Source organism: Hyaena hyaena, unplaced genomic scaffold (assembly GCF_003009895.1).
Source record: "Hyaena hyaena isolate Hyena2069 unplaced genomic scaffold, ASM300989v1 scaffold_13, whole genome shotgun sequence".
NCBI lineage: Eukaryota > Metazoa > Chordata > Mammalia > Carnivora > Hyaenidae > Hyaena > Hyaena hyaena.
The window spans coordinates 2656126-2680873 of NW_024080645.1; the positions used below are offsets into that span (position 1 = coordinate 2656126).

Sequence of the window (24748 nt, forward strand, 5' to 3'; positions counted from 1 at the left end):
GCGTTTAAGACTTAAGTGCTTATTAAACTGTTTGGACCTAACTTATAGGTTCTGTCTAAAAACACAGACACACTAAGTTTAAAAGTTTCATTCTTTTTCACTGAGAATCGTCTTGTTAGATAGAGTGCAAGGGGCGTGGGCTCTGGGGGTCAGGCAGACCTGGGCCCAGACAGGGCGCTGCCTGGCTCTGCATCTCACACCCTCCTCTGCCATGCGAGGGGAGCAATGGCAGCAACTGCCAGGCTTGTCGCGCAGACTGAATGAGGGGATAGAATCAAGCAGTTAGGACGGCAGCACCAGCAGGTGCCAAGCGACGCCTCCATCAGTATCGCCACCACTGTGCCCCCCAATCCTACCTCTGCTGCTGCCCATCGGGGCTCCTGGGGGCGAGTTACAAAACCTTAGTGAAGCTCTTTTTTCATCAGACAAACTCTGCCTCAAAAACTATGAGCAAAAAAGGTGATACAATATTTGGCAGAGCGCCTGGCAAGGGTCATATCCCATGTGCGGGATCTCTGGCGGGGCCCATTCAAAAGAAGTCTCAAAATAGAAAATTTACTTAGGAAATGTATTTAACTAGCACAACGTAGTAGAAAAAGAGGCGAAGAGCGTACCAAAACTCTGAAATATGTATCTGCTTTGATCTGGCAAATCTAAGTCTGGAAATGTATCCTATGTAGACAAGGTCACAAATGCCCAAAGATGACCATACAAAGATGCTCAATACTGCACTGCTGATAGCCGTGAAAAACAAAAACTCTACGTCTCCATTCAAAGAGGACTGGTTACATAGCCATGGAGTAAACCGTGCTATGGAATTCTATGTAGTCAAACCATGTGTGGCTGCACCTTAGCAGAGAATGAAAACAATAAAGTTATCGTATGTCTACCTAAGAAAGGCACATAAAATATAATCGCACTCACATTGCAAAATATATGCATTTGGGAGAAGTAAACACCAAAAACAAGATACTGCTTATCTCTGATGGGGGATGGAGGACTGAGACAGGAAAGGGATATACGGGGGGTGGGGTGGGGGGGAGGTGTTTCTTTTCTTAACCTGGTGGTACATGAGCATTCGTTATCCCTTCCATTTACGTTTCTGCATGTTTGAAATATGTGTTATATGAAAGGATGAGTGCAGAGACTGGATCTGGAAGGATACAAAGGAAACCAACAGCTGGGGCTGTTTCCTCAAGTGGAGCCATATACAGCACACTTTGGAACTTTCCTGCCTCATACATGTCCACAGACACACGCCTGCATCGTTTGAGTTTTACGTGACAAGCACGTACTACTTCTGTAATAAAAGTGAACTGAAGTAAAACTTCTGCGTCTACATAAACACTTGTAGTTTTTTACGACTATCTGCAGAAAGGTGGACCAGAAGTACCACCAAAGCAGGAGTAGATGACTATCGCGAGACTGAAGAGGACAGATGTCTCTACGGTGCGGCTGGACTTACTCAAGATGAGTCTCTTGAGTCTGGTCGCATCATGATAGGTATAGAAAAGCAGGCAATGGGAGATCTCCCCATCTCTCCCAGCTCTGCCCGACTCCTGGTAGTAACCCTCCACAGATTTAGGGAGAGACGCGTGGATCACAAATCGTACGTCGGGCTTGTCAATCCCCATTCCGAACGCTATTGTCGCGCAGATTACCTGATGGAAGAGCAAAAGCCTATTAGACTCAGAAGAGATTGAAAGGCATGTTTTAATCGCAGATGCCTCTAGAAGCTCTAGCCTCTAGTTTGCTTTAGAATGGACACTATAGAACAAGCTAGTTTCTTAAGTTGGTCCCATTCTTCTGCATGACTGACATGAGATCTTCATATTGATAAGCTGCAATTTTATTGAGGCCCAGAAAGGTAAAGAGAAGCTCATATGGCAGGTGGCAGGCACTTTCTCGTGGAGTTGGTGTTGTTATGTAAGGGGCCAGACTCTGGAGCAGTCACCTCTGGTTCTCTTACATTTTTTTCATTTAAAGTTTTTTCTAATGTTTATTCTTGAGAGAGACAGAACACAAGCAGAGGAGAGCAGAGAGGGAGGGAGACACATTCTGAAGCAGCTCCAGGCGCTGCGCTGTCAGCACAGAGCTCAACACGGGGCTTGAACCTACAAACCGTGAGATCATGACCTGAGCCAAAGTCAGACACTTAACTGGCTGAGCCACCCAGGTGCCCCCTTACGTTTTTGATATGGAGGCATGAGGGGCACTGCCCACACAGCCCCGACATGGTCATGATCGTGTCGCTCAAGAGCTCCAGGGTGATCACTGCAGCCAGTGTCTCTGATGCTTCAGGAACAATGGCAAGGTCACCTGCTCCCGTGTTTACTGTCTGTTTTCCCAGTGGGAGCAGCTGATCCATCACACACCAGCTTCTTTTCCTCAACAGTTGATTTCAAAGTAAAAACTTATGAAATTTTTATTGGAACTCTCATGGGTAAAAGTCTGAGAGTTGCTTATATTAGGAAAAAAAAAAAAAAGACCGGAGACCATGGATCTTGGCTGATGCAAATTACTTAGTTAAAGCAAGGTGACAGTTAAACTTCAGGAGCTTCATAAATAGATTTTTAGTAAAAAAAAATCTTTTTCAAGAATATCCATTGCAGTTGCAAATTTAGGACTTATTAACCCAGACAGAAACATAACATCTCCAGGCAAAATCATTTTATACAAATAAAGCTGCGAGACCAGTATTTCAGAAGCCACCGAACTACCTAGCAAGAGACTGAGGCTGATGACAGGATTTTGACCACTGGGCACCAGGGAGAGAGGAACGACACTTGGTGGACTAGGTGGGCAGCAAACGGGCGTGCTCGTCCACACTGGGGATGGCTGTGGCCGGCATTAGAGGCTAGTCCCCCCCAACCCCCCACGTATGGCACTCTGATCAACGGAAATGTCCTTGGAGCCTCTAGCGGCTGGAGGGGGCAGAGGCAGCAGCCCACAGGCTTGCAGGGTACAGCTTGCAGTGGGCCCACAAGTGTGGGGGGGTGGCCCCCAAGGGCAAGTCTCCCAAGGCCAAGGTCTCCTGAGGTCAAGGGGTGGGTCTGGGGCAGTCTGCAGGCTCCCAGGGAGGTGACCCTGAAGCCAACTTCCCCTGGAGGCCTTTAGCCTTGTCACTGGGAAAACTGGTATGTTGAGCTGTTACTTCCTTCTTTATTTCTGTGTTGCTTTTAAAACCCCAGACTATAATAATTTCTTTGTGAAGAAAAACAACGGAGTTTTAGTCTGTCTTACAAATCTAACAAGATCAAGGTTGTCCAGTGACTGTGTTCTACCTTGATGGTAAGGATTAGCTAGTCTGAAAACAAACAAAAACTCACCAATTTTTTAAAGCCATATTTTTGATCCCAGTGTTTTCTATAAATATATACAAATACATATCTATATGCATGTGTATTGTGGAAAATTTATACTATATATAGAGACTTAAAGAACTTGGGTTTTTTCTCTTTTTCTCATCTGATTTTTCTATTCAATATTTGTTTATTTACTTTTGAGAAAGAGAGAGAGAGAGAGAGCGAGACAGACAGACAGAATCCAAAGTAGGCTTCAGGCTCTAAGCTGTCAGCACAGAGCCCAAAGTGAGGCTTCAACCCACAAACAGTGAGATCATGACCTGAGCTGACGTCAGACGCCACTCAAGAGCCCCTCATTTTTCTTTATTACGGTTGAGATTTCACGCTTTTGGTTCTATTCGTCCCTACATTTTCCCGTCATTGACATTTGAACATTTTCATACCATTATGAAATTCTTCACAAACCATTTTCACTGTCAGGAATGCTCTATAATGTACCCAGTCACTCTATCAAGACATTTAGGCTATTTATTATTAAAAATAACACTATCATATAGTTAACAACATTGCAATAACCGTGTTTGATGATAAGTGGTTAAGTACAATTACCATGGTGAGCATTTCGTAATGTACAGAATCATCAAATCACTGTGCTGAACTGAAATGTAATATTGTCTGTCAGCTATATGCCAATTTAAGAAAACCATAAAAAAACATCTATGTAAGTTCCATGCCCACATTTTAGATCTAGGCTCCTGTACAGTCTGCCATATTCTCTTCCAGAAAGACTCATGAGCACTGCAGGAAATCGCCTCTTATATCACCAACCCCAGCAGTTCATAGAAGTTTGCTAATACAAGTGGTGAAAATGGTTCCTCATTGTTTTTAAATTTGGATTTCTTTAATAATCAGCAAATTTGCACTTTGAAAAACATTTGTGCTTAGACTTTGCTGGCTCTTTCTTTTCATTTTTTATTACAAATTTTTAGGGCACCTGGGTGGCTCAGTCGGTTAAGCATCCGACTTCAGTTCAGGTCATGATCTCACAGTTTGTGAGTTTGAGCCCCGCATCAGGTTCTGTGCTGACAGCTTAGAAGCCTGGAGCCTGCTTACCAGATTCTGTGTCTCCCTCTCACTCTCTGCCCCTCCCCGGCTCGCGCTCTGTCTCTCTCAAAAATAAACATTAAAAAAGTTTTTTTTAAAGTGTATTTACTTATTTTTGAGAGAGAGAGAGAGAGAGAGAGAGAGAGAGCACACGAGTGTGAGGGAGGGAGGGAGAAAGAGAGAGAGGAAGGAGAGAAAGAATCCCAGGCAGGCTTCCCGCTGTCAGTACAGAGCCTGATGCAGGGCTTGAACCCAGGAACCATGAAATCATGACCTGAGCCGAAATCGAGAGTGGGATGCTTACCTGACTGAGCCACCCAGGAGCCCTCAGGTCCTTTTTGATTTCTCTTGAGAGCCTGGGGTGATTTACTATTTGAGATTCATGTTTTTGTCAAAGTTTTACATGTTCTTTGGGATGTTTTATTTGCTGAAGACCTTATTTCCCCAGTTTGCGGTTGCCTTTAATTTTGTTCACTGACACAGAAGTGGTTAGGTGTTTAGGTTTTTAATCATTTCTAGCAATTCCTTCCTTTTAAGCTTTTCTGAAGCTCAAGTTCTCTTCCAGTGAGGGTTCCTACATTTAAAAATACCAACACCTTAACTTACCTGTAATTAATTTTGGTAGGAGGATCCATAACGATTCCCGCCAGCAGGTAAGCAGTACCACTGGTTAGATCACCCTCCTTTTGTTATTTTTCAAAGCCTTCCTTGCCACATACTGTTTTTATACATTTTCCAGAATTCTGGATTTCTGTGTCACTGATCTGTCTATAATGTACTGCAAAGACTGTATTCACATGTTTTCGTTTTCTTGCCAAATTCTTCCAGTTACTTAAACTTGGATATTCTTCCAGCAAACTTAAGAAAAAGTTTATCAAAGGAATAAGAAAAAACAACACTGGAATTTTGCTTAAATATACAAGTTAGGGAAGACTGGCATCTGTGATTCCTTCACCGAAGATAAGGCGGTGATCCACTTTCTGGACGTTACACATCTCACAGTGCCCTTCCGTTGTGTTCACACACGTGACAACAAGCTGGCTGTGACATTCTTCACTCCCAGGCTTCCCTCCTCTTGACTCTGAAGACAGTGTGTTCCTGCTTTGTTATGTAGTCAAACAGTCTCAGGTCTGTCTGGTTTTTGTAGAGTATCTTATTTCTTTATCTTGGTGAATGTAATTTCTTTTAGCTCTTTGTAAATTAAACAAAGCAGTGAACTACGTCTATGTTTAAGTTTTACCCCAGTAACACTGAAGTAAAGCTTTTAAATTCATTAAATATTTCTTATCTGTTCATTTAGAACACATATGCCGATTGTATCTACCCCAACTATCCTGATCTCCTCCTTGGATACTGATACTTTTTAGGCTAACCGCCTGATGCCCTGACACCAACAAGTATCACTTTCCTTTTTTTCCTTAATTTTAATATGTTTTCTCTCCTTCACATTTTCAAGTTACTCACTACCTCATTGATCCAAACGTCTGCACTGAGATGAACCATTTGTGTCTTGATACATAATTCTATTTGTTTTGCCTTTCTTTCATTTTCTTATCTGGATAAATTTCATTTTTATTTGTGCCTTCATCTCAGCCTGTAATCTTCCTATGGGAGTGTGCTTCCAGTTCATATACGTCAAGTCTTCTGACATCTTTCCAAGGACACTGGGCTATTATGCTATAAGATTTCTTCTGTTTTCCATTAGAAAATAATTTTGAGAGATATTTTTCCTCTAAATCTTCTACCTCTAAAGGGTAATTTCCCTTTTTGTGAACTAAAAACTTCATAGGCTAAAAGTCATCCTTGTTACTGAGAAAGATCTATCAAAGGCTGGCAAGTGCTGCTGTGGTAGATGCCTAGAGCGTTTTTAGTTTCCTCTCTCTTGATCCACTTGGGGGACAGATTTGTCATCTCAGAAATCTCAACACCATTAGTTATTAGGGAAATGCAAATTTAAATCACAATGAGACACTACTTCACATCCCTTAGGATGGATATAGTAAAAAAGACAATAATAGGTAATAAAAAGAAGGCAGAGACAGGAGTGCCTGGGTGGCTCAGTTGGTTAAGTGTCCGACTTCGGTTTAGGTCATGATCACACGGTTTGTGGGTTCGAGCCCCACATCAGGCTCTGTGCTGACAGCTAGCTCAGAGCCTGAAGCCTGCTTCAGATTCTGTGTCTCCCTCTCTCTGATTCTCCCCTGCTCACGCTGTCTCTCTCTCTCAGAAATAAATAAAACATTAAAAAAAAAAAAAGGCAGAGACATTGGAACCTTACACATTGCTAGTGGAAATGTAAAATTCAGTAGCTGCTTTGGAAAACAGTTTGGTAGTTCCTCAAAAAGTTAAATGCAGCGTTACCGTATGACTAAGCAACTCCATTCCTAGGTACCCATCAAAGAGAACTGAAAACGTGTTCAAACAGAAGCATGGCCACAGATGTTCACAGAAGCATTATGTGCCAACAGCCAAAAAGTGGGTGCAACCAAATGTCTACCAACTGATGAATGGATAACAAATGAGGATATATCCGTCCAGTGGGAGCTACCCGGCCACCAAAGAAATGAAGTACTGATACACGCTGCAACGTGGGTAAATCTTGAAAACATTATGCTAAGTAAGTGTAAGAGAAATCAGGCACAAAAGAACACAGGCTGTATGATTTCACTCACATGCAATGTCCAGACTAGGAAAACCTACGGGGCCAGGCTAGCAGTGGTTAGGGCAGTGGCTGCCAGGGGCTGGGGGTGGTGGAGTGGGGAGTGGCTGCTAACGGGTATGGAGTTTACTTGGGGGATGATGAAATATTCTGGAATTAGATGGTGGTGAAGGTTGCACAACCTTGGGAATATACTAAAAACCACTGACTTAGAAACTCTGAAAAGGCGAATTACAGCTGAATAAAAAAAAGAAATTTTATTTAAGAAAAAGCAACTTTGGAAGTCTCAAAAAGATGTTTTTTAAATTTCAGACTTACTTTGATGTTTACAGTCTTACTTATTTTTTTAAGTTTATTTGTTTTGAGAGAGAGAGAGGGAGAGAGAGAGCACAAGCAGGGGGAGGGGCAGAGAGAAAGGGAGGCAGACAATCCCAGGCAGGCTTTGCGTTGACAGACGTGGGACTTGGACTCACGAACTGTAAGATCACGACCTGAGCTGAGATCCAGAGCTGGACGCTTAACTGACTGAGCCGCCCGGCTGCTCCAATGTTTGCTGTCTTTAGAGTTAGAACAATTTTCCTCCTGCATGTGCAAGTTTGCTCACGTCCTATAACAGCTTATTTCCCGGGGCGCCTGGGTGGCTTAGTCGGTTAAGCGTCCGACTTTCGCTTAGGTCATGATCTCGCGGTTCGTGGGTTCGAGCCCCGCGTCGGGCTCTGTGCTGACTGCCAGCTCAGAGCCTGGAGCCTATTTCAGTCTGTGTCTCCCTCTCTCTCTGACCCTCCCCTGCTCAAGCTGTCTCTCTCTCTCTCTCCTAGAAATAAATAAAACATTAAAAAAAAAAAAATTAAAAGCTTATTTCCCTGATTTGTGTGTTTTAGAAAAAGCTACCTGGCAGCCGTCCTGATTAATCCACTTGTGCTGCACTTCATCCCTGGCAGAATCACTGAGGCCAGCATGATAAGCAAGAGCAGCGAGACCATCCCTCTGTAAGGTGTCAGCCATTGTGTCGCATTCTCGCCTGGAGAGGCAGTAGATTATCCCGGAGTCATCTGCCAAGACACCAAAACAGTACTGAGATAGGAGAGCTTTTGACATAAACAACACCACAATGTTTTTGTAGAAATACGTGAACCACGAGCAGACCTCTCTGGTATTCTCAGAGTAGAGGGTGGTCACAGACGTAGAGTGATTCAAGTGAGGAACTCACGTGCACTGGGGAAGAAAAGGTGGGACCTTCCGCTCGGCCCCTGGAGGACTCCGTAGGCGGACACGGAGGGGGCCTGGGCTCTATCTCACACTGGCCATGAACCAGGAGGGCGGCCTTCCACGAACATTGTGGAAAGCGGAAGGCAATATGCGTCCGCCTTAGAAATACTTCTAACTTTTGACTCCGTTCCTTCTAAGAAACTAATCTAGAAAATAAAGGGGTACCACGGCTTCTGCCAAGTTTTGTTTCTACCTTTGAAAATTAGAAAAATTTATGGGGCGCCTGGGTGGCTTAGTCGGTTGAGCGTCCAACTTTCGCTTAGGTCATGATCTTGCGGTTCGTGGGTTCGGGCCCCGCGTTGGGCTCTGTGCTGACTGCCAGCTCAGAGCCTGGAGCCTATTTCAGAGTCTGCGTCTCCCTCTCTCTCTGACCCTCCCCTGCTCACGCTGTCTCTCTCTCTCTCTCTCCTAGAAATAAATAAAACATTAAAAAAAAAAAAAAAATTAGAAAAATTTTAATGGCCACCACTAGGGGATTAATTAAGAAAAGGCTTCATGAGAAAAAATACACTATTAAGTGGTTTCTAAATTTTCTAAAGAGCCACGAGAATGTTCAAGATACAGAAGAGGTTGGGGCGCCTGGGTGGCTCAGTCAGTTAAGCGTCTGACTTCGGTTCAGGTCATGATCTCAAACTTTGTGGGTTCAAGCCCCGCGTCGGGCTCTGTGCTGACAGCTCGGAGCCTGGAGCCTGCTTCGGATTCTGTGTCTCCCTCTCTCTCTGCTCCTCTCCTGCTCATACTCGGTCTCTCAAAAATAAATAAACATTAAAAAAAAAAATACAGAACAGGTTAAGGGTAGAAAAAGCATACACACAGTGCGCTAGTGGAAAGACAAACTGCTGGAGGGAAGTAAACCCCAGACGGTCCTGGCGACTTGTCCTGAGGTGACGTTTGTCTTTTGCTTCTTCCTTTTTGTTGCTCTCTGGGTTTCTTCAAGTAGCACGTATTCTATGTACCGTTTTGGAAATCACAAAATGAGAGAGGTATTAAAGAAAAAGCCCTCTCTCCGTAGCAGAGCCAGAGTCTATCTATTTGCTGCCTGGGACGAGGGGGTCTGGAAAGGAAATCATGGACTCAGTCTGTCTCTCTGCATTGTCTGATTTGTTCAAGCAAACATGTATATTAATTTTAAAAACATGAAATAGAGGTGGTTCACAAGAACAGTCCTCTCTGGGAAAGGAGAAGGGGGTGTTATGTGGAAAACTACTATGACTTTCACAATCTCATTTCAGGTAACAGAACTCCGAGGCAGATCCTTGGGAGAAGCCTCTAACACAGAGTGCTAGAATCCGTCCCGACAGAGGCCAGAGGAGACGCCGAAATGACGAACTGTAGCACGGGCGTGTAGGAGGGAGTCATCTCATACTTTTTCTCAGAGTTTGTTATCAAACCAAATGGAATTTTACAATTTCCAGGAGTGAGACAGGTGCAATACGCTGTTCTATAAATAGCTAGTTAGTGCTATTATAATGGGAAAAGCAATGTTTATTATGTACACACATATACTCTCTACTGAGGTACTGAAGAGACATTTATTTATTGTCACATGGCTGTCTGTACTCACGTGGGTGATGCTTTCTGATCCACTCTAAGCAATCAAATGCCACCTTTTTGGGTTTTTTCGGTAACACGTAGTATTTCAGATTATGTCTGTTAAAGCTCATGCTAAACCTAGAAGCCCCAAACACATAAAATTTTGTTAGTATGAGAAAATATAGTTTTAGCCACTTTTACACATCAAACCCTGATTTTCCATAAGGCAAACCTAATGATCAAGCCACCCGAAGCGGCGACGGTCTCAGGCAGCTTACGTTACAGACACTGGGAGGGAAGTCGGGGTCAGGGTTCGCGGAGGGAAGGGTGATAAGGAGCGAATGTCTGCGGGATGAGATGACAAGGAATCAGAGGGCTGTGGAAGACAACACGTGGAGAAGACAGGCAGGTCAGGAGCCCAGTCTCCAAGGCAAGGTCAATTACAAGCAGAGGTGGATAACACATGAAAACCACAAAGAAAACACACATTTCAGGCCTCAACACGCCCAAAGTTTGATTGCGGACATAAAGATGTGACTGCAGGGCAGCAGCAAGAGCCGGGTCACCAATCACCTCCCTTCGCTCTGCGCCCCAAAGGGCACGCGGCAGACTCCTGAGACCCATCCCTCCTTTCTCTGCTGGCCCACCAGCCTCCTCCCTCCTGCTTCCTCAGGGAGCTTTTCTCCATTCTCTCTGCTCTGGTATTGAACCCTTCTGCCAATTCTTCCCTTTAGTCTCCGAATACGTTCTAGGGCCCGCAGCCCCCCAAACAGAAGCTTCTTTTGCCCCTGCGCCCCGCTGCTGGTGCCGCCACACCTCTTCCTCTCCCGCGGTGGTAAATTTCTCAGAAGACACGTGCGCCCCCAGCCAACTGACCATACAGCCAATTTCAGTTCTCGTCACCTCCATTCTGGTTTTGCCATTACCATTCTACTAAGATTGTTTTATCTAAGCCTTTAAAACTAAAGACAGGTGAGAGGGGACTGTCACAGGGTCCTGGGCCCTGCAGGACTTCACCCAGGCTCCAACGTCTCCACGGGAAGGAGAGGTAATCCTGCAGAATGGCTAAGGTCAGAGCGAAAAGACACGTCTGTGCCCACGTCGATGGAAGGAAGGAAGGAGACCATAACTGTAACACCCCGTGAAGAGGAGGCTGCCTAAGTATAAGGGGTGGGGATGGGAGGGAGCGAAGTCAGGGAATAAAAATTGGCTTTCTGTCTTTGTACCTAAATCCAGGCTGGCTGGACCCAGGTTCGGTTGCCACTGGTAGGATCAGCTCATTTGCTTTTAGGACGAACGAATGACTTCCATGTGGGGGGCAGCCGCGTTGCTGACGGGCCCGCTCTGCAGGTAAGACGGCCAGGGAGCAGTGAGGCTGTCTGTGGGGTGCGTGCTGGTCTTTGTTCAGACCTCACTCTCTGGCCCCTCTGGCCCTCCCTGTCCTCGGCATCATCCATGAAAACCTGCACTGGTGCTGACAATTTCAGGTCCACGGACGTGCCCCCCACGGACCCCTCGAGTTCCTCTCTCTTCTTCCTACGCTTACTCCACAAGTGGGGGCCTCCTCCCTTCTCCCCGCATCACCTTCTTCAGGGACCTCACTCACCGCTTTAAGATGCACGGTCATCCCCACCCGCCCCGACTTAGGTTTCTTCTCAGACTTCTAAACCACTGTCCAGCTTCTTTCTGTGAGTACCCCAGGGCTTCACAAAGACACTGCAAGGGCACATCAGCAAAGACGCTGCTAAGGAGTCAATCTGCAGGTCCTCCGTCTGCACGTGGACCGTCTCCGAGAGACTGATCTGGGAACACCTATGCGGGAGACACCTTGCACGTTACTCTGGCCCCGTCTGCTCCCTTTACGGGCGTCCCCTCGCTTTCTAAAACCCAACCCACCAATCCTACTTTTCACTTATCCTGAACTTCACGGCTACACATTGGTCTGGCTGTAAAAACCTCCAGGACACCACACGGAACAAACTGAATGCAGTACGGGTGTAGGTGAAACTCTCTTCAAAGTACCAGAAACCCTCGGTAGGGCTTCATGTCTTGTGAGGGTTTTCCAAATCTCTGTTGGTAGCAGAGTGTAGCGCCCGTGGCTACCATCACAGGATGCAGCACTCGGAAAACCTCACAAGACTACTGCTAACCAGCACTTTGAACCCTGCTTAGGCTGTTCACATGCAGAGCATGGAGTGCTCCCTTCTAGTACTTGAAATGGAATAAGAACAGGTAGTGGATGGGGGCGGGGGCAGGGAAGAAAAGACTGACGCATTCATGGACTATTTTGATCCCAATTATTTACAATCACAGCCACAGCGAAGGAAACCACAGTCCTGATAAAATGATGACATAAAAAGAACATACAAATGATCTTGAAAATTATCTGAGTTACTTTGGGCATAGGTAGGGAATGGGGCAGGGGTCTCCCCACCAGCATGGCTGTTGACATGACCATCTGTGGGAAGGGCCGTGTTCCCTAAACTTTAACCTGTAACCGCAGAACACTGTTTTATGTATTAAAAAAACAAACAACCAAAAAAGAGAGCTCTGGGTCAATAAAGAGACAAGAGCGAGTACAGGTGGAATCAGAATCCACTTAACGCTGCTGGTGGGGATGTTTGGAAAACTGTCTGGCAGTTCTTTAAAAGGTTAAAACAGGGGTGCCTGGGTGGCTCAGTTGGTTGAGCGTCCGACTTCGGCTCAGGTCATGATCTCACGGTTCATGGGTTCAGGACCTGCGTCAGGCTCTGTGCTGACAGCTAGCTCAGAGCCTGGAGCCTGTTTCAGATTCTGTGTCTCCCTCTCTCCCTGACCCTCCTCTGCTTATACTGTCCCTCTCTGTCTCTCAGAAATAAATAAAACATTAAAAAAAAAAAAAAAGGTTAAAACAGAGATACCATTCAATGGAGCAATTCCACTCCTGGGTATAGACCCAAGAGAAATGAAAACAGGTCCACACAAAAACCTGTATGTGAACAGTGTTATATGTAACAGTCCAAATTGAAACAACCCCAATATCTACCAACGGGTGAAGAAAATGTGCCACACTCAGACAGTAAACAATACTATTCAGCAATAAACTCTGAGAACATTGTGCTAAGTAAAAGAAGCCAGTGACAAAAGACCACAGATCAGATGATTCCATTTATATGAGATATCTCTAAATAGGCAAATCTATAAACAGAAGTTGGATTAGTGGTTGCCACAGGCTGGGGGGGGAGGGTGGTGAGGGGAAGATGGGTGAGTACTAATGGACGTGGGTTTTTGTGCAGGATGATGAAAACACTCTCAAATTGATTGTGGTGATGGTTGCATGGCTCTGACTATACTAAAAACCACTCAATTGTGCACTTTACATAGGCAAGCTGTACGATACACGGACTGCCTCTCAATAAAGCAGTGATCAAAAACTGGCACATAATCTGATAAAGTTTTAAAATCTGTGACGTAATTGAAAAAAACTCAGAAATGTTTAACTAATCAACTTAGTCAAATTACTAAAAATAATAAAATGACAGGAGATTAGGAAAGAGAGTTGCAGATCTATCTCAAACTCAAAACCAAAACAAATATCTACTGCAGAAAGACTGTCCAAGTCCAGCACCCAGGCCTCTGACTGAACGCAGCAGGTGCACAATGTGCTCAGATGAAAACATTAACATGTTGTCTCCTTGACTTTGTCTTATCGGCCTGTTAGAAAATGGGATGTCTGGGGCGCCCGGGTGGTGTAGTTGGTTAAACGTCCGACTTTCGCTCGGGTCATGATCTCGCGGTTCGTGGGTTCGAGCCCCGCGTCGGGCTCTGTGCTGACTGCCAGCTCAGAGCCTGGAGCCTGTTTCAGTCTGTGACTCCCTCTTTCTCTGACCCTCCCCTGCTCACGCTGTCTCTCTCTCTCTCCTAGAAATAAATAAAACATTTAAAAAAAAAAAAAAAAAAAAGAAAATGGGATGTCTGGAATTACCAAATATTCAGTCAGGGACGTTCCCAGCAACTAAAGAATACGTAAGTAAATGCGGAGTGCCCATACAACGCAAGATCATCCAGCCATAAAAAGGAATGAAGTACTGATATATGTGGCAGCACGGATGAGCCTTGAACACACCGCTTGGGGGAAGATGACGCACACAGGAGAATGGGAGTGGCTGCTGATGAGTGCTAGCTTTCCTTTTGGGGTGATGAAATATTCTACACTGAGATTTGGGGGATGGTTGCATAACTCTGTGAAAATACAAAACCCCCCACTGAATTCTAATCTTTAAATGGGTGAATTTTATGATGTGTCAATTATCTATTTTTATTTTTTAAGTAGGCTCTATGCTCAACGCGGGGCTCAAACTCACAACCTGGAGGATACAGGGTCGCACGCTCTACGGGCTGTGCCAGTAGATAACACCGGCACCCCGGTTGTATCTCAATAAAGATTTTATTGTTTTAAAAAAGCTTGAGACTCCACTGTATCTTCACTAAGGAAGTACTGATATCAACTGACATTAACACGGTAACTATGATTAGGTCCAGGGTGTCAAACTCCTGTCATTTCAAGTGATGTGTCGGGAAATGGAATCAATTCGTGCTCAAGCTCTAGTTGCTTTTGAAGCTGAGATAGTTGTCATGGGAATGTGCACTAAATGGTTCATGCGAATTGAGAAACAAAGGCAGAATCTTCCTTTTAAATAAATGAAAATAACTTTAATTTAGGTGACTGGTTTGGCACTGAACACTGGCTTGACCAATTCGGTTATAGAAGTCATGTCCCAGTATCTGAAAGAGCTAACTGGTAGCCACGAAGCCTTGTCAACAAGGCTATTATTTTAAAGCATATCATGCAATAAAAATACATGTCAAAATATATTAGAAAAGGTCTACTGAAACTAACAGCATTTTGATTTCCCCAATTCTTCCAAATATATTGGATACAAGATTCACTTAAGTGAAAGAGGAACAAGAATATTTAATGGTCATTAAATAACTCTTGGTAAAACTTTTTATAGTATGTTTCCCAGAAAACACAAAGTGAGTAACTAATGATCTGACTTATCTTGCCAGTCAGAGAGTTTACAAGTCTTTGCTTCTCGCAAAATTTTAAAGGACCTAGCTGGGTTGCCAGCTGACAGATCATAAAAAATAATTTCCGATGACAGATCATTATGTAATTTTGGCATATAAGTCAGAAAAAATTCAAATAATTGAGTGTTGTTGCTAAAATAAGATGTTTTCCATTCCCATCTACAAGTTTATGTGAGCAACAGTTCTCACTGCTTACATCTATGAAAAAAAGAAATGTGGACAGACTCGATTCATCCACAGATGTATCAGCTTACTGAAAAGAGGTCTATTCTGATCAGTTACATAGAATTAACGATTACAATAATTCAATCTGGAAGATAATTATAGTATGGGGAATTTAAAAACAACTCTTAGTTTATATACATATATTTTATACATTATATACCTATTTTTCTCATAGGTATGCTAGAATGGGCAACAAGACTTCATGTAGAAAAATATATCACCTTAGGATAAAGATCTGTGGGGAAAACTGAAGAGAAATATGAATTCAAAGAGGAAGAGGAAAGATGTAAAATATCTGCTAAAGATATTTTTAAAGATGTGTAAAGTTAAAAAATTGTAATGTGTTTTGTGAGTGAAAGTGGGTATAAAATTGCTATTATATTCTCCTGGATAAATTTAAAAGGGTTAGGTATCAATTTTATTTAAAAATGTTCTTTATAACAGACTACATTCTCTTCACTTAAAACTCCTGTTGAAACATTTTTGGTATCAGGTTAGAATTATATAAGGGGTACAGTTTTCCATATTCTTTAAGGAAGCACATTATGACCGTAGAAAGTATGAAGGCTGAGAATGTGGCCATCTCCACTCATCCCTTAAACATCCCCCACACCAGGGACCTAAAAGTCACATTCAGGGCCGCCTCAGTGGCTCAGTCAGTTAGGCATCCAACTTCGGCTCAGGTCACGATCTCACGGTTCGTGGGTTCAAGCCCTATGTTGGGCTCGGTGCTGAGAGCCCAGAGCCTGGAGCTGCTTCAGATCCGATCTCTCCCTCTCTCTGCCCCTCCCCTGCTTGCAGTCTGCCTGTCTCTCTGTCTCAAAAATAAACATTAAAAAAAAAATCACATTCATTAGTAATCCCAACCCTCCCCCCCCACCACATGTCCATGGTCAGTGGTACCAGAAACTAATATAAACTTTCACTGTGTTCACCTTTTTTACGCCGCTGGTTGCCAGTCTTACGGATTCAGCTGGGCTTTCCCTTGACCCCATCCCCTCTGTCCTCTCCCACTGTTTCCACCATGGTGCCCTCTCACCCCCTGCTCCTCTGCTCCACCTTCTGTTCTATGCCAGGGCCCTCGTTCTACCATAAGGTTAGGGTCACCCACTTCCAAGGTCAAGCTGCCCACAGAATAAAGCCCACACGCTTCACCATCACAAAACGCAAGGATACCCTACTCCCTCCATATGGCGTCAAGCCTCCTCTCCAGGGTCGGCCTTCTCTGGGCTGCTCCACTTATCCTACAAGTTATTCCCTGCTCCTTGGATCTGACCTGGACTTTGATGCCAGGAACTTCAACCCTGAAATCTCATTCTCCACCTGTAAAAATGCTACTTCACACGCAGCAGGATGGGTATAACTGAAAAGACACAGGGTGACCTGGACGGGGCTGGGGAGGACGGGGGCACTGCAACCCCCACACACTGCTGAGGTTCATGTGACATGGCACGGCCGCTTTGGAAAACAATCTGGCGGTTCTTCAAAAAGTAGAACAAAGAGCTACCACATGACCAAATGATTCCACTGCTTGATACACGTCCAAGAGAAGTGGAAGTGCGTGTCCGTGGATAGCTCAGACACAAACGCTCATAGCAGTGTGCATAAGAGCCAAGACGTGGAAGGAAACAGCCGCCAAATCCACCACATGATAAATGAATACATAAAATGTAGAGTACCCGTCCACTGGAACATTTTTTGTCAATAGAAAAGAACGAAGCACCGATACACGTCGCAACATGGATGAACCTTGAAAACATTGTGCTTAAGTGAAAGAGGCCAGTCACAAGAGGCCATGTTTTGTAAAATTCTATTCACATGAAATGTCCAGCAGAGGCAAAAACCTATAAAGACACAAAGTAGATTCACGGTTGTCTAGGGCTGGGGAGATGGAAGACAGTGGGAACTGACTGCTAATGGGTATGGACTTTCTTTCATGGGAGATAAAGATGTTCCAAAATTAGATAGCAGTTGTGATGCACAACCTTGTGGGGAAACTGAAAAGAAAAAAAAAAGTCACAGAATTGCTTGCTTTAAATAGGTGAATTGCAAGGTATGTAAACTACATCTCACTACAGCTGCTTACAAAAAAGACCACTCACCCTACAAAGCCTGCTTCCTTTATATGAAACCAATCTGACCCTGTGCATCATCAACAAGGAGTTGTTATTCTGGGTTGGAGTCAATCTTGCCTTTCTGAGTCCCTGCAGCTGTAATTTACGTCTCTAATTACCACTTACTTCATTCTGCAATTTATTAAAAAGTATTTCAAGGGTTCTAAAACCAGATTGTTTGGGTTGAAGTCCTCACTCCAAAAGTTGTGAGGCATATGACCTTGTTTAAATTATTTAATGTCTATGTGCCTCGGTTTCCTCATCCACAAAGTGAGGAAAACAGGAGAACTTACCTCATAAGCCTGTGGGTAAATGAGTCAATACACATAAAATGTCAAGAACAGTACCTGGCACATGGTATAGGCTAAATACGTAACTGGTGGCTGTTATTATTGTTGTATTCTAATATTATTGTTGTATCAACTGTCCATATATGTCTGTCCCTCTTCTCTTTCTCAGTTTATATTTTAAGGTCCTAAGGAAAAGGAATAAAGTCCATTTTATTACCTACCCTTACTTCCCAAAGAGGAAGAAGATTACACAGACAAGCAGTAGGGGAAGAGCGTGGGGACACGACCCCACCCCTGGGGACACCTGCCTTCAGCAGGGCCATGACGCAGCAGCAGTTGGGTAAATTTAATCCAAACAAGGGGCCTACTGGCAAAAAAGATCGGGAAAAATGTACCAGAAAGTGTTTGTTAAAAATCTTTTACTTCCACTAAGGGATTTAAGCCCTCCCAAATATAGAAGTACCAAATATATTAAGGAATCAACAGACTTGCCCAAATTTTCATATTTTACCCACATTTACCAAAATTCCTCCATATGTTCCATTTATTCATTCTCACTGAGTGCCAATTATGCACAGGGCACCACATGCTAGACTCAGGAAATGTACAATCTACTGCTTTTTTAGGTTGATCTCCCCACAAAACTAGGAAAAGATATTAAAGGTATCTGTCTCTAAATACATATGTGCAATGTTTATTCAAACACAAATGACAAATTCTATACTTAAAAAAGTTACTCAAAAGGTGAACTGAATTTATACAATTTCTTTTAACTGCATGCATTTAGCAATTAATATTACTAGCGTAAAAGAACAGTAGCATGCGTCTGGTATAAATTGATGGAAAAATGCTAAAAACATTACCTATTAAAAAAAAAGAAAGGCTTTCACAGAGAGATGTAGTACTTATAGAAGCAAACTCCTAGCATGCAGGCTATTCACTAGAACCTCAAATATAATATGCACCTTAAATATTATGTTTTAATGTATATCGATTATGGAAGCAAAATCTGCCCCCCCCCTCAAATTCTACACAAACATCCTTCCCACATGTGAGATTAAAATTTTCCGTCCCAAATTTGTGACCTCACACACAAAGCTTGGAGGATTCTAAATAACCCGTGTGCTCAAGAATGCCGGTTGAATCTGCAAAGGTCCTTAGGGCTCTCTTCCTCTCGTGACCCCTCCCACCCCCACATGGCACCTTCGGTTCTCCTCATAACCCGCCGGGAGACGCTGCTGTGACCGACAAAGGTGCTGACAGAGCCAGTTTATTGTCTGTAGTTCCAAAGGTACAAAAGATATTCACCCCAATATATCAGTCATTCCTTCATGCATTCCTCAGACTCAAAGCACCCACTAGCAAGTTAGAAGGGAACAATATTTTAATCTTGGCACACAACAGCTGTTAAGTAAATACGTGCCGAGTGAGTGAGCCTATCAGAGAGCGCACCTGTCTCTACACGCTCATGCAGACGGACAAAACGATCCCGTGCACCCTATCCATGTGGGGAGAACGTTTACAGCAGTTTCAATTAGGAGTGATTACGGATTTGGGGGCAAAAAGAAGCATTTCACTGCTGGGATGAAACAAAAGTATAAACGCTGTTACATACATACTTTCTGGACTGTCTTCAACACCCTGGGACTTCAGGAAAGTGATAAAGCAGGGTCATCTGATTATTCCCTGATGTACACTCCAGGATGCGTGGGAGACGAAATCAGATAAATCAAAGCTAATTCGCTGCCAGGACCATAACAGAGTCCATAAATTATTAACCGGTACAGCATACTCCCAAAATAGGTATTGGATAGGTTTTTTTTAATGTTTTATTTATTTTTGAGAGAGAGAGAGAGAGAGGGAGGGAGAGAGAAAGAGAGACAGCGTGAGCAGGTGAGGGTCAGAGAGAGAGGGAGATACAGAATTCGAAGACAGGCTCCAGGCTCTGAGCTAGCTGTCAGCACAGAGCCTGACGTGGGGCTCCAAACCATGAACCATGAGATCATGACCTGAGCTGAAGTTGGACGCTCAACCGACTGAGCCACCCAGGAGCCCCAGGTATTGGATAGTTTTAATTTCAGTAAGTAATGAAAAGCCTGAGGGCCTTGGTTCCCAAACTGTGCTGCGCCCCTGAATCACTTGGGGATTTTTAAAAACCTAACGGCTCCCAGCCCCCCCAGCTTCTGAGCTAAGTGACTATTGAGTGCAATCTGTGCACCAGGATTTTTAAAGCTCGGAACGGGACTCTGATGTGCAGTGATCTGGGAACCACTGCCCCGGGGTTTTTAAGTTCATGACTTTCAGTAACTTACACCTGAGGCTGGAGAATCTTCAGCTGAGTGAGGATGTCCTTCTGTACCCGGGGGTTGGCTGTGGCAGTAAGGGCCATCACTGGAACAGAGGGGAACTTCTGGCGAAGCATATTCATTCTTTTATAATCTTGGCGAAAATCGTGTCCCCACTAGTTGGAAAGAAAACACGGCTTTCAGACTATTTGGATCTTTCCTACATAAACACCAAACACTGCTCACTATACTAAGAACCACCTTATTCTTCAACGAGATTGAATCATTCACTGTTCCTTTCTCTATTCCGCAAATGCAGACTGAGCAGTATGTGTTTATTGATATTTCAAGACGTAGAAGCCAGTGTTTACCTGACTGACACAATGTGCTTCATCAATAACAAAACGCGCCAAGAGCTTCCTCTCATACAGATTCTCCAGAGTGGAAATCAGTCTATTACTTGCACACACCTAGACCAGAAGCATATGCGTCAGAGATGTGAACACACTACACACATCACCTCAAAGACTTTGTCTTTAGGCTCCACTACGACTGACAATGTGTTACAGCCACCTCCACATAAAATGAGCTCTTAATCTGATGTACCAAGAGAATTAGCAGGAGGGATGGAAACTTGCAAATGAGACCTTCTAGCACATTTGCCACATTTAGCAAGCGCTGAGGTTCACCACACGTTTACACTGGGAACAGGGTTACAGATGTATTGTGGGAATGCATGTTGTCTGGAGACACACACACACATGCGCATATGGGTGTGTGACAGAGCCTAGAAGCAGTGACATCCCAGTAGCAATGACCACATCTGGCATCCATGTCTTGAAAAGCATCTGACTCGTCTTTGCCATAAGTTCCTGGGTGGCTCAGTTGGTTAGGGGTCTTCTTTTTTTAAGTTCATTTACTTATTGTGAGAGAGCGAGAAAGTGGGGGAGGAGCAGAGAGGGAAGGAAAGAGAGAATCCTGAGGAGGCTCTGAGAGGTCAGGGCAGAGCCCGTCACAGGGCTCGATCCCACGAAATGAACCGCTGAGATTTGTGACCTGAGCCAAAATTAAGAGTCAGACCCTCAACTGACTGAGCCACCCAGGAGCCACTCCTTTCTAAATCCTTAAGTGACAAGAGCACTAGGAGCATTTTTGATCTACGGAGGCAACTCTGGGTGGGCTCCTAGATGGCTTCTGCGTGGGAGCTGGTCATCAGAAAGACCGGGCCATGATCAGAAGCTTGGAATTTTCAGAGCAGCCCCATCCTCCAGACAGGGGAGAGGGGCCGGAAATGGAGTTAACTGGTCATGCCAACATGAGGAGGCTGCTATAAAATCCCAATGGTGTGGGTGGGGTTGGCCAGCCTCCAGGTTGGTGAGCACGTCCACACTGGGAGGGACATGCATCCCAAACCCATGTGACAGAAGCTGAGGGCCCAGGCCCCGCCCCACATACCTTTCATCTGACTGTTATCTGCAGCCTTGACCGCATCCTTTAACAAACCGGTAAACGAGTTTCCCTGAGTTCTGTGGGCCACTCTAGCACATTAACTGAACCTGAGGAGGGGCTCACAGGAACCTCGGATTTGTTAGCCAAACTGAACAGAGACTGTGGGAAGCCTGGGGACCTTCTACTTGCAACTGGCATCTGAAGAAGGGTGGGAGCCGTGTCGTGGGACCGAGCCCTTACCCTGTGGGCTCCGACGCTGCCTCTGTGTAGACTGTGTCAGAACTGAGTTAACCTGTAGGACATCCTGCTGGGGTCACAGAGAGCTCAGTGTGATGAAAAATCTCCACACATTTGGTCACCGGGAGTGACACTCTCTACGTGGTGATAAAGAAGGAAGACACAGGATAGGATGACTGGGTGCTTCCCTACTCAGTGGGGAGAACCAGGCTGTTTTCCTAAGATAGTTCTACTATCATATTTTAAAATAATGGTATCAATACAAACCTTCTCTGGAGTGACATACAGAAGTTTTATAATTGGGTCCTTTTTTGATAATTGCAGGTAAATACTTGTAGCTTCCGAGTCAGTCTTATCACCTGTCAGATAAGTAGCTGGAATCTAGGTATAAAAGTAGTAAACAATTTACATTTTGTATATTAATCTGGCTTAAGCATATATTTATCCTTACGTTTTATAAATATTTTACAAGTCATATAACAAACCTGTAAAAGGAGAGATAGTCTCAATATAATAAAGTAAATAATTGGCACATATTTCACAAGACAACTTTTCTTTCTTTTTTTTTTTTTTAAATGTTTTATTTATTTCTGAGAGAGAGAGAGAGAAACAGTGTGAACAGGGGAGGGTCAGAGAGTGAGGGAGACACAGAATCGGAAGCAGGCTCCAGGCTCTGAGCTGGCAGCACAGGGCCCGACAAGGGGCTCGAACCCATGAACCGCGAGATCATGACCTGAGCTGAAGTCGGACGCTGAACCGACTGAGCCACCCAGGCGCCCCGCAAGAAAACTTTTCTTAGCCAGAATTCAAAATATTCCCATCGTTTACTTCCTTCTCTTTGTTTCTATTTTCTTTACTGCCTTTGCTTTTCCATATCTGTACATAAGATAAATACAAACTCAGCACTCCGGAGATTCCCATCCTAATGTACGGCTCTTTTTTGTATCGGTAAAGGCATCTCCAGGGTTTTCACATACAAGGACACCAGAAAGGCCGGAGGGGCCTCATGAGTGGCTACACACGGTGACCGGTTCTGCATAAACACATTCTTCAGAGGAAAAATCAAACCAGTGGTCTCGTCGAGGGGTGGTGGCTCATAACCTCGAAAACATGCAGGATTTGGGAGAATGCATTCATACACGTAGTTCCTGGACATCAGCCAAGAGGAGGAGGGGCACGTGGGCGGGGCGCTCACGTGATGCATTTTGAGGTGTTAAGGGACTAGCCAATATGCTTATCTTGCAGGAATAAAAGAAGAAATCCTCACATTTAGTACAGGAAATTTACATCAGCAAAATACAGGTTGAACATTCTTGCTAAAGTACATTTTTCTAGACCGAACTGCAGAAGATTACCTCCTTAGAATTTTCAGACTCTCACATGTACAACTTGACATAACGGTTGTGATCGATCCTTATAATTCATGGACTACTTAATAAAGAAGGTGTTACCCAGAGCATTGACATACAATTATTTTTATGCCTTTATGAGCATTTTTTTAAGCCATAATTGGTAGTGTTTTGTTTTAACTTACATCCAGGGAAGTCAGCTTTTGGACCTGATCAACTATAAGTGATCTCAGGGGCGAAATGACAATGGTGACGCCAGGACACACACAGGCAGGGAGCTGGTAACACAAACTTTTACCACCTCCTGGAAGGACAAAAAACAAAACAAGAGCCTTTCAGGTTTTATCTTGAGAGCATGAAGGCAAAAGTTACAAAGTAAATCACACAGTAATATTTTAAAGTGATTAATAGGACGCCAAGTGATATTCTCCACGGTACCAACAGTTTGCCGTACTCGAATGAGCCAAAACATTTAGACAATTTAAGTGTGTGAAAATTTTCTTTCCGGACATCTTCTGTAGGTATACATGAAGGAAGAAGAAGGAATCAGGGCAGGAAATTGAAATGCAATACAATTGCTTTAAAAGTCTACTTGGGAAATCCGTATACAGTACGAGGGGCACTCTATTACAGTATTAGTGTGAAAATAATTACTTTAGATAATATTCAATTTTTAAGGAGTCAAAATACGACAAAAGATACAACACTAAGACTATGGTGAATATGGTTTAATATTTCTCTGATGATCCAGAAAGCACTTTTGGGATCTCATTTTTTAAACCAGTAGTAACCTTTCAATGCTAAATATCTGAGCTTTTATTCACTGTACGCTTTATCAGTAAGAAAATATTCCCAATCTTCCTTTGAGATCAAAGAAGGTAGAACTACACTTGTGTGCTAGCAGAAGACGAAGAGAGAGAAACTCTGAGACGCCCCCCACCTCTCCGTGTAGCTCTAATTCAAAATGGTAAGACAATCAGTACACATTTCATGAAAACTAACATGACTGGTCTCTGATTTCCAACCTTGCCCATCCACTGATAGCAGAAGCTTACGCCAGGCAGTTTCCAGGACTTTGGCTGTTCCCCCCTCCACATTCCTCTCTTTTGCACGTGGAGTAAGCACATTTCATCCTGGTATGTAAGTATAAGTATCAAGGAAAGATCGGGAAGCTGAGTTCTAGTGTCTGCTCCACCACCTCACAGGCGGTCTGACTCAGACGTGCCATCTAACCTCACTGCGCCTCGATGTTGTCCCTGCAAAATACACTACATCAGTGGTTTTTTTGGTTTTTGTTTTTATCTTTTTTCTCTAAGAGAAACCTTATTTGGAATCTTTATCTATATAAATCAAGAGGTTGAAATTGGGGTCAGAAGACTCTCAAAGAGCTCCCTGACACCGTCAAGGACCATGAAAATCCCTGAAACCACAGGACTGGATCACTGTCAGGGTCCTTCCCAGCTTTAGCTCTGAAATACCAAAGCAGAAGACAGAGTGAACAGCAAGTTAACGAGGTAAGAAATGCTGATTATTAAATAAGTGTCCTCCAAATTTTAAAATCAGTTTGGAAAACACTCCAATAATTTTTATAACGGTCAACATAGTTTTTATAACGATGGCCAGAACTGCTAAAGGTCACAAATGAGCTGAGTAAAAGGCGGAGGGAAGTCTACATCTGAGTCCTGCAACTCCAGTTCCCGTGCTTCTTAACCTGACTGTGCCTTTAATATTCTTACTCGGACACAGTGGAAAGTCCTGGATCTCTTCAGCACTGAGGCTGAGGAAGAACTATGCTAAATGCTTCTCATTTAATCCCCAGGACATTCTGCAAGGTAGGTAGTTTACTACCACCTCTGCCA

The 24748-nt window shown here is 43.9% G+C and overlaps 1 protein-coding gene across 5 annotated transcripts in view; it reads right to left on the reverse strand.

Moving 5' to 3' along the window:
* The window catches only part of BLM (BLM RecQ like helicase), an 87706-nt gene that overhangs the window by 20962 nt on the left and 41996 nt on the right, over window positions 1-24748 (reverse strand). For all 5 annotated transcript variants that reach the window (XM_039257372.1, XM_039257365.1, XM_039257379.1 and 2 more), the window contains 7 exons: window positions 23075-23193; window positions 21808-21921; window positions 20226-20324; window positions 19882-20030; window positions 9902-10008; window positions 7960-8120; window positions 1466-1661 (listed from right to left, as the gene is read on the reverse strand). In XM_039257372.1, coding sequence (XP_039113303.1) covers window positions 1466-1661; window positions 7960-8120; window positions 9902-10008; window positions 19882-20030; window positions 20226-20324; window positions 21808-21921; window positions 23075-23193 — 945 coding nt within the window. The remainder of the gene's footprint in view (window positions 1-1465; window positions 1662-7959; window positions 8121-9901; window positions 10009-19881; window positions 20031-20225; window positions 20325-21807; window positions 21922-23074; window positions 23194-24748) is intronic.